The 18,608-nt window shown below is 46.5% G+C and overlaps 1 protein-coding gene across 2 annotated transcripts in view; it reads right to left on the bottom strand.

The window, feature by feature from the left end:
- Nucleotides 1-942: 942 nt before the first annotated feature.
- Nucleotides 943-18,608, bottom strand: part of SAMD12 (sterile alpha motif domain containing 12) — a 309,305-nt gene continuing 291,639 nt past the window's right edge. For both annotated transcript variants that reach the window (XM_060243285.1, XM_060243287.1), the window contains exon 5: nucleotides 943-1,866. In XM_060243285.1, the coding sequence (XP_060099268.1) occupies nucleotides 1,844-1,866 (23 nt within the window). In that variant the 3' untranslated portion in view covers nucleotides 943-1,843. The remainder of the gene's footprint in view (nucleotides 1,867-18,608) is intronic.

Genomic DNA, 18,608 nt, shown 5'->3' with positions numbered 1-18,608 from the left:
GAATAGTTTGAAATGACCTGAAACACAACAGCTTCATGAAACCCAAGGGATGTCCCTTCTGAATGCTCTGAGGGCCCCCAACACCCTACTAAAGATGCATGGACTCCAATGAGCTGCCAACTGAACAGAATTTGGGGACAATTCATACATGGTCTGAAGGAGGGGGCAATCTGGAGCCAATGGCAGAAACCAGCAACCAGGGGAGCTTCTCAGAGCTTCAGTCCTCCAAAGACATGGCCTTGGCAGCTGTTCACCATTAACTACAATGGCAGAACTGTCTCCTAAAGTTGCAGCAATGTCATCCATAAAATTCTTCCATAGCCATTCAGGACCAAAAAAGGAAGGAGAAAGTGGAATAGGCATGGAAAGGAAGACCATTCTCCCCCCTCCAAGTCTTTTTACTCATAACCATGGAAACAAACAGCATCTAAGATTGAAGACAGGTGTAACATTTAAATAGTGGCCATAGTAGGGTCCCCATGCACAGTGTGATCCCAGCTTTGAAATTTATCTTGGCAACAAATATAACTAATAAGTCAAACACTGGATCAGCTGCCAGTCTTGCTGCTTCAGGTGTGGTTTCTGTCCTCAAATGATTTTTTAAAAAGAAGCACATATAGATCTATATAATCATCCCTCACCTTCTCTCTCTTATTAGAAACAAGATAGAAATAATCAAAGGTTCTCAGGCAATTAAAAATAATTGTAAAACTTCTGGAGAGGAAAGGTGTACCAATGACTTTCTGACACTAGCCAATCAGTGCTTTGCAAAGTTAGCTTTTGCAGCAAACTTGCAGAACTGGCTTTTCACAGCTAGCCCCAGGAAAGATAGATTTATACCAAATATAGTGAAGACCCTTCAAAACCAGGTCTACTGTTCTTAAAATGTTACATCTTTCTTCATGGCAAAAATAGCTGAATTCTCACAAAAAAAAGAGGATGTTTTACCTTGATAATTTTCTTTTCCTCTATTATTTAACATGCAACAATACAACTGAAGTCTGTGCCTCCTTGCAGTTTAATGGCAAGTCCAACAAAGATGCTTACGTGCTCCCATCTGACTACCAGTGTAAATCAAGTGCCAAAAGAGCCAAAATAGTTTCCAGGCAAGTGAGCAAACCAACCTTGCACAAACTGGCGAAGACACACATGTTGTGAGCTACACTTCGATTACAATCTCAGTGACAGCCCCTGAAACATTTCAGGTTATCTTCTCAAAGACATTCCCATAACTTCTATCATACCTGCAAGCACACCTGTGCAGAGACCACAGACGGAAAGCCATCCTAGTAAGACGGGGGGATAACATTTAGTTGTGTTACTAAACATGTACAGGATTCATTTACATTCCTATCAGTGTGTAAGGACTTTTGTGAACATTGCTACTGAGTGTGCGAGAGCTGGTGTTTCCCTCCCCCTTTCTCCCCCCTCCCTATCATGCCATCTGCATACAATAAGATAATTCAGTAGTAACCATGCTTTAAAAAAAAAGTAGAAGAAGAAAAGCAACTTTTAGTGAAGGACATCAGAGAGTCCCCCTTGCAGGAGCACAAAGTTTTATGCACAGTGATGACAACCGGCAGTTGTTTTGCAGCGGGAAGGGGCCACCAATGGCCAGCTGGAAGAAGTGAGCGTTGAGGCAGGCTACGCCACGACGGAATTCTGCAAGCAAACCAGGACTTTTCAGAGCGACAATGCCATTCGAGGTTTCGGCTACTTTTCCAATTCTTGTCCGTCGCCTTTTTCTGGCAGTTCTGTTGTTTACGCTTTGTTTTTCTCGCAAAGGGGAAAGTTCGCTTTTCGTATCGTCTGGCAGGACAGCAGCTTTAGAGGCTGGCGATGCTTACGGAGAACTCTCTATCGAGGCTGTTGAAAATAATAAAAAAAGACTGTAAAATAGATGCTTACCTCAAAGCAAGGCAATTACAATGTACACTTGCGGCTGAAAGGGAAAAAAAGGTCAGTGCTGTGTTGGACAAATTATACAAGTGCTCGGACTAAATGCTCCCAGACATATTTACTATTCCACCTTTACACTCCCACCTTGTCTGCCCTCCCACGAGATATCCAATACAAATCACTGAATCACTTCCTTGGAAGCAAATCAAGTTGGGACTATTTGCATGGATGATTCACAGATTCACCCCCGCCCCCTCCCCACCCGCCAGGATTCAGCATCACAGCCCAACCTGATATTAACTGCATTTGTGATCCTTGAAATCTGCCAGTCTGTCTGGAACTCACACAGGCTGCCTGGTATACCAACCCTATAATCACCCGATCCAACAGGCCTCCATTTTATTGCTGGGCCCCACCTTTGCTAGTAGTACGTTTTAAGGAATGACACAGATTATCATCTAAATGTAAAATGGTGGTTTCCTGTGAGAGATGCCCTCAGTGACCACATGAACGCATGAAGCTGCTTTATGATGAATCAGAACCTTGGTCTAACATAGTCAGTGTTTTCTGCTCATACTGGCAACAGCTCTTGAGGGTTTCAGGCAGAAATCTTTCACATCGCAAGCTGCGTGATCAGGGCTTTTTTTCCGTAGAAAAAGCTCAGCAGGAACTCATTGGCATATTAGGCCACACCCTTGATGTCACTATTGCTTCTACAAAGAAGCTCAGCAGGAACTCATTGGCATATTAGGCCACACCCTTGACATCACCACTGTTTCACACAGGGCTTTTTTGTAGAAAAAGCTCAGCAGGAACACATTTGCATATTAAGCCACACCCCCTGAAACAAAGCCAGCCAGAACTGTGTTCCTGTTCAAAAAAGCTCCGTGAATGATCCTTTTAACGGGAAATGCCTGGGATTGAACTTGGGACCTTCTACATGCAAAGCAGAAGCTCTTCCACTGAGTCTCCCCTCCCAATCACTGTTTCTCTGATTTTCAGTCCAATAGGAACCCAAAGCAGCTTATCATTATCCCATCCTCCATTATAGTCTCACAAAAACAACTCTGCAAGGTAAGTCAGGCAGTGTGGGAGGGATCAGGCCAAGGTTACCCAGCAAACCTCCATGGTAGAGTGGGGATTTGAAGCTGAGTTGCCCAAATCCTAGGCCACCACTACGATCAGTACGCAACACTGGTTTACAAGTAATTCTTATGGTGGTGCTTCTTTCTTAGTCTCCAAATAGGGCAGGGCCCTGTCTCAGTGGAAGAGCCTCTGTGTTGCATATAGAATATAAGAATGTGAGAAGACTTCTGCTGGACCAGACCAGCAGTCCATCTAGTCCAGCATCCTGTCTCACACAGTGGTCAATCAGTTCCTCTGGAGCGCCAACATCAGGGCAGTGAGGCCAAGGCCTTCGTAAGAACATAAGAAGAGCCCTGCTGGATCAGACCAGTGGTCCATCTAGTCCAGCATTCTCTCTCATACAGTGGTCAACCAGTTCCTCTGGAGGGCCAACAGTAGGGCATGGAGGCTGAGTCCTTCATAGGAACATAAGAAGAGCCCTACTGGATCAGACCAGAGGTCCATCTAGTCCAGCATCCTGTCTCACACAGCGGTTATCCAGTTCCTCTGGAGGGCCAACAACAGGGCATAGAGGCCATTCTCCCCCTGATGTTGCCTCCTGGCTTTGGGATTCAAAAGCTTAGTGCCTCTGAATGCAGAGGTTCCCTTCAGCCACCATGGCAGGTAGCCATCGATAGACATTCTTCATGAACCTTCTAAAGCTGTTTATTCTTGTGGCCAGGTGCAATGCCAAGCATCTCCAGGTAAAAAGTCCAGGCAGTAGGTGATGGGAAAGTCCTCTGCCCGATACCCAGAGAATGGCTGCCAGTCTGAGTAGACAATACTGACCTTGGTGTGTCTGATTCAGTATAAGGCAGATTTATGTGTTCAGGTGTTCAAACACTGCAAGTACTCAGATACTTCTGCATGCATTAAGCTCCATTCCCAGGTTATTGCCTGAACTAGTGAAGACGGAAGACCGAAACCTACAGTTTCAATGAAATGAAACACACCTGAGAAAGTGATTTGAGAGGTCTGGTCAAATACAGTAGTCTATTACAGTAGTGGCTCAGCGGTACTGATACGATTGACCATAAGTTACTGAACTGCTGCCTTGCCGATGCTGGGATACAGGGGCTGGCCTTACAGTGGATCTCCTCCTTCCTACAGGGTTGGGGACAAAGGGTAACGATAGGGGAGGAACAGTCTCGATGGCACCCACTTGTTTATGGTATGCTGCAAGGGGCAGTTCTCTCCCCAATGCTGTCCAACATCTACATGAGCCCCCTTGCCCAGAGATTTGGGCTGGGATGTCATCAGTATGCAGATGACACCCAGCTCTATCTGCTGATGGGTGGCCAGTCCAACTCCTCCCTGGAAGATCTGTCCATGGCACTTCAAGCTGTAGCAGGGTGGCTCAGGCAGAGTCGACTGAAATTGAATTCGACGAACACAGAGGTCCTGAACCTAAGTCCTGGCGGTCCAGGATCCGAGGTCCTATTACTGACCTTCGACGGGGTGCCGCTTACACTGGCGCCCATGGTCAAAAGCCTAGGGGTACTCCTGGATCCCTCTTTAAATATGGAGGCCCAGGTGGCAGCTACTGTCAGATCAGCCTTTTATCATCTTCGGCTAGTAAGGCAGCTGGTCACCTACCTTGAACGCAACGACTTAGTGACAGTGATCCATGCTACGGCCACCTCAAGATTGGATTACTGTAATGCCCTCTACATGGGGCTGCCCTTGTCTCACACCTGCAAGCCGCAACTAGTGCAGAATGCTGCAGCCAGATTGCTAACAGGTCTTCCCCTACAGGAGCACATCCAACCGGTGCTAAAAGCACTGCACTGGTTGCCCAGTGCATGCCTGGTTCGTTTCAAGGTGCTGGTTCTTACCCTCAAAGCCCTATATGACCAGGGACTGCTTACCTTAGGGATCGCCTTTCCCCGTATGTTTCCCGGAGAGCACTTTGGTCTGGCTCAAAAAACCTGCTTTTGATCCCCAGCCCTAAAGAAGCCAGGCTCATGTCAACTAGAGCTAGGGTCTTTTCTGTAGTAGCCCCACACTGGTGGAATGAGCTCCCTGAGGAGGTCAGGGCCCTGCGAGAGCTCGTACAGTTCCGCAAGGCCTTTAAGATGACACTCTTCCACCAGGCATTCACAATTTAGATCATCGGCTACTACAGCGATCCGAAAATATCTGGATTACCTCTTTCAATCTGCTCCACACAGAACATTTGGACCATTAAGATCTGCTCTATGGAGAACATCTAGCTAGAGAAGCAGGGTAACATAATTAAGATCATAGCACCTGAATGGTTAATCTCTGTGTTTTAAATTGTTTTATGTTTATCATATGTCTATAGTCATGTATAGTCATGAGCATGTGAGCCGCCCTGAGCCTGCCTCGGCGGGGAGGGCGGGATATAAATTGAATTAAATAAATAAATATTATGGTATATGTCCACATTTGATGGGGGTGTGTGTGTGGGGGGGGAGGCTTGCTTCTCAGCCAATCTCCTTCCTTTCCTAGGGTCTACCATGCCATTTTTATGGCTCAAAATCCCCACACATCAGTAGCCAATTGCCTCTCTTCTTTCAACCCCATCACAAAATTGCCCTGTTTTAGCCTTGCCTGAACCACTGCAGGTTCATTTATTGTAAAAACTGCAACATCAATAACAGGCCAGTCCTAAATGGAGTTAGAAAAAAAATTCTAGGATTGGTTAACCCAGGGCTTTTTTTTTGTAGCAGGAGCTCCTTTGCATATTAGGCCACACACCCCTGATGTAGAGAGCCAGTTTGGTGTAGTGGTTAAGTGTGCGGACTCTTATCTGGGAGAACCGGGTTTGATTCCCCACTCCTCCACTTGCACCTGCTGGAATGGCCTTGGGTCAGCCATAGTTATCACAGAGGTTGTCCTTGAAAGGGCAGCTGATGTGAGAGCCCTCTCCAGCCCCACCCACCTCACAGGGTGTTTGTTGTGGGGGAGGAAGGTAAAGGAGATTGTGAGCCGCTCTGAGACTCTTCGGAGTGGAGGGCGGGATATAAATCCAATATCTTCTTCTTCTTCTTCTTCTTCTGATGTAGCCAATCCTCCTGGAGCTTACAGTAGGCCCTGTACTAAGAGCCCTGTAAGCTCTTGGAGGATTGGCTACATCAGGGGGGTTTGGCCTACTATGCAAAGGAGTTCCTGCTACAAAAAAGCCCACCTCCATTTTACAGAGCAGCAGATTTTTAAAAGATATTACTTGTTTTGAATGCAAGTATAGACGAAAACTCCAGGTGGTAATGCCATCTTCAGGATTACTGGGTTGGATCCAATCAGCTTTTCCGATGGCACAGTCAAAAGACATGCTGGGGATCATGGACAAAAGCCATGTGGATGTGAGCTACAATAAGGAGACGAATTAGGTGAATGAAAAAGCTGGCTGGATCCAACCTTTTATATGTAAGGAGAGGAATTAGGTGAGTGAAAACACTGGCCAGATCCAACTCATCATATGTAAGAAGAGGAATTAGGTCAGTGAAAGAGCAGGTTAGATCCAACCCATTGTTTTATGCATATATGTACAAACATACATATTTAATTGATTAGTTCACTAAGTACACAATATTTATAATTTATACTGTGCTTTCAAGTGCCCAAACACCTTCATGTATATTATTACCTACTCTCTCTGTCTGGGGCAGTGATACTCTGTAATATGGTCATAACAATTCTCACCTACCATACGGAGTGGGTAATAATATACATGAAGGTGTTTGGGCACTTGAAAGCTTGTGGGGGGCAACAGTGGGAGAGCTTCTACTGTTCTGGCCTCCCTGATGGACCTCCTGATGGCATCTGTTTTTTTGGGGGGGAGGGGCACTGTGTGACACAGAGTGTTGGACTGGATGGGCCATTGGCCTGATTCAACATGGCTTCTCTCTTATGTTCTTAAATTCAGCAGCTCTGCTACCTCAGCTTTCAATTCATTCATCAGGCAATGTCCCTACTAGGGTCAGCCCTTGGCCAGCAACCCCCGGGAGCTTTGGAAATGGGGCTAGGTATTGCTCAACCACAGCAACATCTCTTCCAGTTGCATAGACAGAAGTGACTTCAAGGTCAACACTCTAGCAACTTCCTAAACTTCTATGGTCTTATTGAACACACATGAAGCTCCCTTATACTGAATCAGACCACTGGACTATCAAAGTCAGCACTGTCTACTCAGACTGGTAGCTGTTCTCCAGGGCACTAAGCAGAAGTCTTTTGCATCTTCCACTACCTGAACTTTTAATTGGAAATGCCAGGGATTGAACCTGGGACTTTCTATATGCCAAGAAGATGCTCTCCTATTGAGCCACAGCCCTTCCCTCCCTCCTGCTATAGCTGAGCAGTCTGATTGCCTTTCAAGGTCCACTTTTTGCAATGGGCTGAACCTTTCTCAAGGCTGGATTCTTATTCCCAACTGTGCCAACTTAGAAGGAAGGTGTCTGTTAAAGCAAGCTGGAACGCCCAACCCTGAACGAGCCTATTCATGAGTAAGCACCTTGGCTGATTCAAAGGGCATATCTGCATGATGCAATGTTTCTTGCAGATACATTCGCTTTCTTTAATGAGGTGCCAACACCACTGTAACAAAACCCAGAGTCCTGATGAAGTGCGGACTCCGCCACCTTTGCTTGGAGGATAAAGCAGATCGAGTTGAAGAATGCCAAATGCATATTCTGGTATTCTGACTTTTAATAAATATGAGGGGAGGGACAGCAGTTAGTAACAGATCCAAGTGACTGGCAATATATCCAGTAACAGATATATCCAGCAACAGATCTAAGCGACAGGCGATATATTTGCCATTTCCAACGCCATCAAAGGATCCCTTCTGGCAAGTGAAAAACAAGCGGCCTTAATGTTCCCCCGGAGGACTCCCAGGATCCCAGCATCTTGACCTGTTGCGTCTTGCTGCTTCCCTTCGACAAAGCTCGACAAAGAGACAAGTTCCTAACTGCAGAAGCAACGGAGACGACAGCCAGCGTGAGGGCGGCTGCCAATTCAGAGCAGGCAGTGCAACGTGGATGCTTCTCTTCTCTTCTGCAAAGTGCCTCCCACCCCCTGGATACAGGTGTTCTACACGGACTCAAAGGTTCACTTATAAATAAAATACGGAGCAGAGGAGCCTTGGATCCCAGCCAGAGAACAGATGCTCTGCAAAGGACAGTGTTCAGGGAGTTACTCTCGCAAGCTAGATATGGATTTTTGCCAAGACAGGGCAGGGGCAAGGATGGCTCCCAGTTCCAGTAGTTTCCCGAGGGCCCCATTAAGGCGAAGGTACAACTTGATTTCTGGTTTTTCACTGAGCTGTGGAGTGATGGGAGGGCAGGAGAGGGGGCCGCTTGTAGCTTCCTGGATGGAGGCCATGCTGCTGGTAAACAACATTTCCAAACCTTGCCTCCTGTGTATCAATCCAGATACTGCTGCATGTAATTTCTTTTATTGCATATTGTTCTGACAAAGCAATTGCCAATAAGCCGCATCTTGCGATACGCGAGGTCAAGGATGGCCCCAAACCACTCCACAATGTGGTGGGGAAAGCAGGATGGAAATGACACAGGACTCTACAGCTTGTTCTCTCCACTGGACCAGAGGATAGTCATTAGGGCAATACAGTGCAGCGGTCAGAGTGTCAGGCTAGTTTCTGGGAGTTCAAATTCTGACTTTGTCATGGTAGCTTGCTGGGTGACCTTGGACCGGTTACCTTCTCTCTTTTAGCCTAACCTGTTTCATGCAGTGGTTAAGTGTGCGGACTCTTATCTGGGAGAACCAGGTTTGATTCATCCACTCCTCCACTTGCACCAGCTGGAATGGCCTTGGGCAGGGCTTTTTTTTTGTAGCAGGAACTCCTACAGGAGAGCCAGTTTGGTGTAGTGGTTAAGTGTGCAAACTCTTATCTGGGAGAACCGGGTTTGATTCCCCACTCCTCCACTTGCACCTGCTGGCATGGCCTTGGGTCAGCCATAGCTCTGGCAGAGGTTGTCCTTGAAAGGGCAGCTGCTGTAAGAGCTCTATCAGCCCCACCCACCTCACAGGGTGTCTGTTGTGTGGGAGGAAGGTAAAGGAGATTGTGAGCCGCTCTGAGACTCTTCGGAGTGGAGGGCAGGATATAAATCCAATATCATCTTCTGTGGATATTAGGCTACACCCCCCTGATGTAGCCAATCCTCCAAGAGCTTACAGGGCTCTTCTTACAAGGTCTACTGCAGGGGTGGGGAACCTCCGTCTCAATGGCCGTATACGGCCCTCGAGGCCACTTGGTGTGGCCCTCAGGGATTGCTGGACCAAACTGAGCCATGTGGCAGCCTCCCTGGGGCCTGGCTGGCCAGCGAGGATCGTGGGGCCCAGCTGCGCTGTGCAGCAGCCTCCCCAGGGCCAGGCAGGGATCACTTGGCCCAAATGTACTGTGCAGCAGTCTCCCTGGGGCCTGACTGCTCAGCCAGAATTGCTGCAGGTCCTGGAAAAGTTACTGTCACAGTTTAGTTTGCACTTGATTATCCCAGATGGTGTGGCCTAATATGCTAATAAGTGAGTGACCGAATATGCTAATATTAGGGGATGTGGTCTAATATGCTACTGAGTTCCTGCTGGGCTTTTTCTACAAAAAAGCTCTGGACCTATGCATTTGCCTAGGGCGGCGGACTGTGTGTGTGTGTGTGTGTGTGTGTGTGTGGGCCAGATTAGGCTCTCCCCACATGACTTCAAATAGAAAAACAATTATTTGCATTAATTTTGCTAGCCTGAATCATTCTCCCTCGGCGGAGCACTGTTTTTTAAGTTGATAATTTTTAATGGCCCGTGAATGATGTTATAAATATCCATATGGCCCTTGGCAGAAAAAAAGGTCTACTGTCTGTAAGCTCTTGGAGGATTGGCTACATCAGGGAGGCGTAGCCTAATATGCAAAGGGCTTCCTGCTACAAAAAAAGCCCTGGCCTTGGGTCAGTCATAGCTCTCACAGAGACCTTTTAAAAAATCATTCAGGGACCAGGGTGTTTCTAAGGACTATGTGATACACAGTAAAATGTTTGGGTCATATCGCTCAGCGAGAGATAGTTTGGTGTTGGGGTTAAGTGTGTGGACTCTTATCCGGGAGAACCAGGTTTGATTCCCCATTCCTCTACTTGCACCTTGGGTCAGTCATAGCTCTCGCAGAGGTTGTCCTTGAAAGGGCAGCATCTGGGAGAGCTCTATCAGCCCCACCTACCTCACAAGGTGTCTGTTGTGGGGGAAGAAGATAAAGAAGATTGTGACCACTCTGAGACTCAGAGTGAAGGGCAGGGTATAAATCCAATATCATCATCATCATCATCATCACCATCATCATCACCTCCTGAGCCACAGTTTCGCCACCCCTGCTTTAAGTCATGATGGGAAGAAAAGCAGGATATAAATAAATGAACTATAGAGAACTCAAGCAAACAAGCCAAGCCACAAACTATGGGAGGAGTCCAGGTGTTTCTTTCCAGGCTTTGGATCTTAAATATGGCAACCAAGCAGATGCTTATAACCTATGAAAGCTTTTCCCCACATCATCCCATGGCAAGGCTATGTTGTGGGCTACTGTCATCCTCTCTGAAATAGCTCAGCATAACAACATAACAAAGCTGGGAACACAGATTTGCACTGACATTCTCAGTGTCTTCTTAAAAGACGAAATCAGCACTCTGCTTTTTCTGTGTTTGCAGAATACCAAATGCCCAGAGCCCTCAACGTTGGTGTTTTACGCCAGGTACAGAGAGCAGCGGCTGCTGCTCCAGCTCACGATGCACTTTCGTTGTGATAGCCTGGTCCCTTTTAATTAGACATAAAGAAAATTAATTCATGTCATTAGCAATAAGAAAACGGAAAGGAAGAAGCACAAAATTCAATTCCTTGACTAACTCAGCTTTCCAGTGCGTGGCCTTTATTGGATGGCCTCTTAATTAGCCACAGATAAAAGGGGCAGTCATAAGGACTAGGGACTTGGAAGCCAAGATATTCAGCATAAAATGCGGCTTCTGCAGCAACCCAGCTTTCTAGTGTTAATAGCTGCACTTTTAACTATAGCTAATTAAAAGCACAACCATAAGAACAAGAACTTTGAAATATGAATTGCTCCAGAAGCAGGACTAAACACGTTCTTTTGCTAGACCATTTCTCAGACTGACAAACAAAGCTTCGAAGAGACACATGATTAGAAGTTGTAATGCAGCATGGTGCAACTACCTCTGCATAGGGTGGCCAGCTCTGGGTTGTGAACAGGGCTTTTTTTTTTGTAGCAGGAACTCCTTTCCTTATTAGGCCACCCCCCTTCCCGATGTAGCTAGGGTTGCCAAGTCCAATTCAAGAAATATCTGGGGACTTTGGGGGTGGAGCCAGGAGACTTTGGGGGTGGAGCCAGGAGACTTTGGGGGTGGAGCCAGGAGACATTAGGGGTGGAGCCAAGATCAAGGCTGTGACAAGCATAATTGAACTCCAAAGGGAGTTCTGGCCAGCACACCTTTTCAATTCCTTCCTTCCATAGGAAATAATGAAGGATAGGGGCACCTTCTTTTGGGGCTCATAGAATTGGACCCCCTGGTCCAATTTTTTTGAACTTGGTGAGTATTTTGGGGAGAGGCACTAGATGCTATACTGAAAATTTGGTATCTCTACCCAAAAAAACAGCCCCCCCCCCCGAGCCCCAGATACCTACAGATCGATTCTTCATGATTTTCTATGGGAATAAATCTTCATAGGGAATAACAGAGTTCCCAGCAGTCATTTCCCTCCCCTCCCCCCGCTTTCTGACGACCCTGAAGCAGGGGGAGGGCCTCCAAACCGGGGGATCCCCTGCCCCCACCTGGGGATTGGCAACCCTAGATGTAGCCAGTCCTCCTGAAGCTTACAGTAGGCCCTGTACTAAGAGCCCTCTAAGCTCTTGGAGGATTGGCCACATCAGGGGTGTGTGGCCTAATATGCAAAGGAGTTCAGGCTACAAAAAAAGCCCTGGTGATGAAATTCCTGGAGATTTGGGGATGGAAGGTGGGGTGTTAGGAGTGGAAGGGAGCTCAGCAGGGATACAGTGTTGTGAAGTCCACCCTCCCTAGCAGCCATTTTCTCCAGGGGAATTGATTTTATTATTATTTATTTATTATTATTTATTACCTTAAATTTCTATCCTGCCTTCTCCGCGAGCAGACTCAGGGCGGCTAACGATCAGTTCAACAACTTCAAACAATAAATACAATTAAAACTTTTTAAAACATTTTAAAAACATTTAATGGTGCTGTTAAGCAACAACCTAGGCGGGATCATCCTTTACTAACAGTGATCCCGTAGTGATCACAATTTCTCAGTAGTGTAGGGTGGCAGTCTTCTCCTGGTTCAGGTACCAAAGGCCTGTTGAAATAATTCAGTTTTGCAGGCCCTGAGGAATTGAGAGAGGTCCCGCAGGGCCCTTATGGCCTCTGGGAGTACATTCCACATTTCAGGTGCTGCCACTGAGAAGGCCCTGGACCATGTAGAGCACGGCCTGGCCTCTCTTGGTCCGGGGATGGACAATAGATGTTGCGTCCCTGAACGCAGTGCTCTCTGGGAAACATGTGGAGAAAGGCGGTCCCGAAGATAGACAGGTTCCCAATCATATAGGGATTTAAAGGTCAATACCAACACCTTGAAACAGACTCGGAGCACAATAGGAGTAGTCAGGAGATCAGTTGCAATTTTGGGAGATTTTCAGGCTCCACTGGAGATTGGCACCCTCACTTGTCCTATATCAAAGCTTGGATCACATGAAAATGTGCAGGTGCACAGGTGCACCTTAAAAGCCTAGCTTTTAAAAAAAATGTTAGATTTGAAAAGGTTAGCCACTTTTTCTCCTCTCTTTTCAAATCAAAATGAGTCTGTTGAGTTTTCGGATGGAATATTAAATCCCAATTTTTTTAACAGATCTGGGAAACGAGTTCCTTGTTTGCAAGGCCGGCAATCAAATGGGCAGCCTGTAACTCAAGAGATGAAGGATTTCTGGGAGAAAGAAAGTCCTGGCAGATGCTCGCAGCAGGTAGCCTTCTGTAAAGCCAATTAGTCGGAGGTTATTGCAGCTGCTCTGCGAAGCGCGATTGGCTCGCGCAAGAAGCAATTGAAAATGTACTAATCCAAAATATATTCTAGTAAACCACACACAATCTCCTCCTGTAATTAGAGCAACAAATGACTCATCGCTCTCATCAACGCTACTTGTGGAAACCCCCCCCCCGCCCCCACCCCGCTCTTTTGTGGATTATGACAAAGAGAACCCTTTGGCAGTTTTACAAAGGTAAAGCAGATGAAGAGAGCACCTTGGCCTTTTGTTTTTTTGTTTTGCCCTTGATGATGTTAGGCTATTTGGCAATCTGTGCTCCTGTCTTTGGAACATCTGGTTTTGCAATAAGAATGCCGTCCCTGTTACCAAAGCCATTTAGCATGGAGGACTCTTGCCCATGTCAGAATGATGAGCTGAGTAGGGTTGCCAGGTCCTGGCCTGTGGCTTTGGGGGACGTCCTCCCCAATGTGGGTAACATCGCAAGGAAGTGATGTCATCACATTAGAGATGCAGTCCCATGGAAGAAGTACCAACTTGCACGAACCATTTAGAGGGCACCTTAAAGGATGGGTGGGTCAGTGGGTGGGTGGGATTCTTCTGACACGCACAATTTACATTGGAGAAGTGTTGGCTTATTCTGAAAAAAAATATTTTGGCTTATTCTGAAGGTTTTTTTTAAAAAAGATTTGATTTCTCTGTTCCTATCTGGATTTTAATTTCTTTCAAAAATTAGGAATTAGAACTCTTTGATTGGTCCTTATATCTTGGACAGCAGAGTGATTTCAGATGCCAAATGATAATAGCACACATTGGTAATGAGACAAGAAAGCTAGGTCTCAATTCAGTCCTGGAGGATGCATTGTCTTGAGCTTCATTATCAATTGCAATTCGGCAGTCTCTCTTTCTAATCTCCCTTTGAAACTCCTTTGTAAGAGCACTGCTGAGGTCAGCAGCAACTAAATGTTGCGGTTTCTAATGTCAGACTTATGTCATTTATTCTTTGCAACCTCCTGGACTGAATCCTCCTGGACAGAATTGGGACTTAGGTTTCCAGTCTCATTACCAATGATGGTATCTTCATGCCTACTACCCCTCTTTATATCATACCTGATCCAATCAAGCCTGCTGTTGCCATTCGGCAAAACAAAGTGGCAAAACAGTGTACGAACAGAGAGAAAAAGAACTGTGCAATATCAATCCACTGATAAAGCAATGTACACCAAAAACTCTTCTATTGTCTAAATAAACATATATCATGAACAACTTAGAAGAAGGTCCAGCGATACCCAATGATTAGTATAAGTATCCAAATAATGGAAGGACCCCAACAGTCAGTCAGTCTATCATAAACATTTTAATGGCTGCAGTGTTTTACTGCTAAAATGGCCTCATGTTTGCTGTCTTTTAGATGCTGAGTTGGGGAAGAGGTGACATAGAAATGCTTAAAAGAAGCAATTTTTTTTTGCAAAGGTTACATCAGCAATCATCGTGAGCTGGGTCATCCAGATGTCTCTCTCCCACTGGCCTAGCAAAGGGGGCTTCCCTCCTCCTTCTCCTCTCCCCTGAGAGCATTCTTGATTCTTGTTGATTTGACAGTCCAATGCAAAGACTAAGCACATTCCCGGTGAGATTTAGACTCCTCTGATTTGTTCAACCTTCCCCAGCAACAGCTCCAGCCGAGCGTAAACCAAAGGAATGGTTTCACCAACTCCTTGGAATGTTCTGGGTGGGTAGTACAGGCTGACCCTTTCCTTAACACCCTGTTCTTGGCACAACGCACGTTCTTTGTAGCAGACATCTCGAGCATGCTGCATGCTGCTCTCGCTTGCTGGCCATGGCAAGAGCTGGGTTTGGTTTTATTACTGCTGTCGGGCTGACAATGCCTTAGGCTCCAAAATGAGCTTGGTCCAAGGCTGCGGAATCGGTCAAAGGAATGTCTACACAGTTTACCACCTGTCTACCCAAACTTGAAGCATCAGCAATGTGCATCGCACCAATTTCAACTGCCCTGGTAAAATGCATTAATTTATTCAAAGTATTTCTACAAAGAATCCCCCCCCCCCTTTTTTTCATTGCATTTGAGGAAGCGAGCTTTGGCTCACGAAAATTCACGCTGAAATAAATGCTGTTCGTGCCACTGCTCTTCTGTTTTCTTTTGATGTTTTTTATAACACGCCAAACCCCAAAAGATGCTATGCATATATAATACAGACAGATTCAACTACAGCCATCAAAAACAATCAATGCAGTGCCAGACAACCCCCCCCCCCCAAACCTAAGCATGCCAATTATCTAGACTTGCCAACCTCCAGGTGGGGCCTGGAGATCACATGGACTCAGAACTCATCTCCAGGCAAAAGAAATCAGTTCCTCTGGAGATAATGGCTGCTTTAGAGAGTAGACGCTCATAACTCACTGAAATCCTGTCCCTCCCCAAGCCCCTCCCTCCCTAGGTTCCATCCCCCAAATCTCCAGATATTTCCTGACGCAGAGTTGGCAACCTTACAACTACAAGAGGCACTAGGGAGCACCTCTTAACCGTTCAGTAAAGAAGACGCCCTCTAGGCTTTTTCCGGCCAGCTATTCCAGCTAGTGAGACTAACAGCAGAAAAATGCCCAGGCAGAGTAAACCTTTCTACTGGGTTGCCAATCCCCAGGTGGGGGCAGGGGATCCCCCAGTTTGGAGGCCCTCCCCCCGCTTCAGGGTCGTCAGAAAGCGGGGGGAGGGGAGGGAAATGTCTGCTGGGAACTCTATTATTCCCTATGGAGATTTATTCCCATAGAAAATCATGGAGAATTGATCGGTGGGTATCTGGGGCTCTGGGGGGGCTGTGTTTTGGGGTAGAGGCACCACATTTTCAGTATAGCATCTAGTGCCTCTCCCCAAAATACCCCCCAAGTTTCAAAAAGATTGGACCAGGGGGGCCCAATTCTATGAGCCCCAAAAGAAGGTGCACCTATCCTTCATTATTTCCTTTGGAAGGAAGGAACTGAAAAGGTGTGCCGTCCCTTTAAATGTGATGGCCAGAACTCCCTTTGGAGTTCAATTATGCTTGTCACAGCCTTGCTCTTGGCTCCACCCCTAATGTCTCCTGGTTCCACCCCAAAGTCTTCTGGCTCCACCCCCAAAGTCCCCAGATATTTCTTAAATTGGACTTGGCAACCCTAACTGGAAGGCAGGCAAAGAAGGCATTGGTCATATGAATGCAACTGGTGAAATAATGCATGAACAATATTATTACACTGAATGTTGCACCCGGCCAAACATCCTTGCATTAACTTAATATGTTGCACAGAAAAAGCCTTTACAATAAACCCATATATCTGGATCGAGGCCCAGGTGGGTTTTTTTTGTTTAGCAGGAACGCAGTTCTGGCTGGCTTAGTGTCAGGGGGAGTGGCCTAATATGCAAATGAGGTCCTGCTGGACCTTCTCTCTTAAAAACTCTGTGAGAAACAATGGTGACATTGGGGGTGGCCTAATATGCAAATGAGTTCCTGCTGGGCCTTTACTACAAAAAAAAAAAAGAGCCCTGTTGAGGACTATTCATGAAAAGGAGAAGACGGTTTTTGTTCTCTCCTCGGCTTTTCCTGTCCTCTCAGCTAGTTTTGCACAGAAACTGTGAGGGGGATGTGAGAGGGATGCACGGTCTCCTTAGGAATGGGGATTGAACACCTGCTTGCACATGGGCATGCCAATGCATATGCTTCATTCCACTCCAGCAGGGGCTTACCTACTTTTCCCCAATGGTAGGCAGTGTTTCTCGCTTGACTTATTTATTAAAATATTTATAGCCCACCTTTCCTCACGTCCCAAAGCAGCTGACAATAACAGTTAAAAAACATTTTCAGTTGAAAGCAAAAATAAAATAGCATACCCCGAATCTCTCACCTGCCCTTAAGAGATGTCTGACATTCAACCCTTCCCAAAAGCCCTGGCAAATAGGCAGGCCTCGCAAAGCCTCCTGAAGATCTCCAAGCAGAGCATCCGGGGCACAGCACTGCCCACAGAGGAGGAAGCCTCTGCTTGTCGGGTCAATGCAGGATCAAAAAGTACAACTTTCACATAAACAAAATCACGATTTAAAGTAGGGTTGCCAATCCCCAGGTGGGGGCAGGGGATCTCTGGTTTGGAGGCCCCCCTCCTGCTGCAGGGTCATCAGAAAGTGTGTGTGGGGAAAGGGAAATGTCTGCTGGGCACTCCATTACACCCTAGACTGGACCAATTCCCTTAGGGTATAATGGAGAATTTGACCTGCGGGTATCTGCAGCTCTGGGGGGGGGGGGGGGCGCTGTTTTTTGACGTAGAGCAACAAATTTTCAGCACAGCATCCAGTGCCTCTCCTCAAAACGCCCTCCAAGTTTCAAAAAGATTGGAGCAGGGGGTCCAGTTCTAGGGGTCCCCAAAGAAGGTGTCCTTATCCATTATTTCCAATGGAGAGAAGCCATTTAAAAGACACACAGTCCTTTTCAATGTGAACTCCCTTTGGATTCAATTATGCTTGTCACAACCTTGCTCCTGGCTCCACCCCCTGTGGCTCCTGGCTCCACCCCCAAAGTCCCCAGATATTTCTTGAATTGGACCTGGCAACCCTAGTAAACAAAATCACCCTTTAAAGCAAGTTCGTAGCACAAGAGGGAAACATACCCAAGTTTTCAGAGGTCAAACTCTGAGGTTGCCCAGCATGTACAAAACTATTGAAGGAGGTTTTTTAAACAGAGGCTCTGAGTAACAACATACCTTTCAAAGAGATTTAGCATTATTCAATTCATGGAGGCAAACTTTAACTCTCCTGTCACTTGCTTGTTGGCGATTACGGGCCATCAGGAGAGCCAGAAATAACTTTGCCTTGGTGGGTGAAATTTATGGCTGGGGCTGGCAGTTCCTCTGCAGCCTTTGAGGGAAAAAACCGCTGACTTTGCCATCAAACGCTTACTGGCCCTTTTTGCTCCACAAATACATTGCCGCAAATGGCGGTTCCCAGCACAGAGAGAGAGGCCTTGTGCAATCTTCAAGGCACAGCATTACTTTATGGTACACGTTAAGGCTTTCACTCCGCATTAACTTTTATGAGCATGACAAAGGACAACGCTTGCTCTCTCCTCAGCTTTGCTTTTATCCGCTTTCAATTTCACACCCCTTGTGAACTCCGCTGAGATATTTATTTTCAAAGTTCCCAGTCCCCTTAAACCAGGGGTAGGGAACGTTGGCTCTCCAGATGTTTTTTGCCTACAACTCCCATCAGCCCCAGTCATTGGCCATGCTGGCTGGGGCTGATGGAAGTTGTAGGCAAAAAACATCTGGAGAGCCAATGTTCCCTATCCCTGCCTTAAACCTTTGTGGGACTTCCACATTAAACACAAACAGTCACACAAACAATCACACACACACATACACCCTCTGGAAGCCCAATGCTGTTTACATTCTTTAAAATGTTGATTGCTTGCACAGGAGAAGGAGGGAGTCAGGGTCAAATTAGTTAAGATGGAGGACAGACCGTTCTGTTTATGCTGGAAACACAGATGGACCGCATGTAAAGCAGTGGGTGGGAATCCTTTTCTCC

This window comes from Heteronotia binoei, chromosome 7, assembly GCF_032191835.1.
Source record: "Heteronotia binoei isolate CCM8104 ecotype False Entrance Well chromosome 7, APGP_CSIRO_Hbin_v1, whole genome shotgun sequence".
In the NCBI taxonomy this organism is placed as follows: domain Eukaryota; kingdom Metazoa; phylum Chordata; class Lepidosauria; order Squamata; family Gekkonidae; genus Heteronotia; species Heteronotia binoei.
The sequence above is the reverse complement of the archived record's forward strand: the minus strand, read 5'-3'. Positions and strand labels throughout refer to the sequence as shown.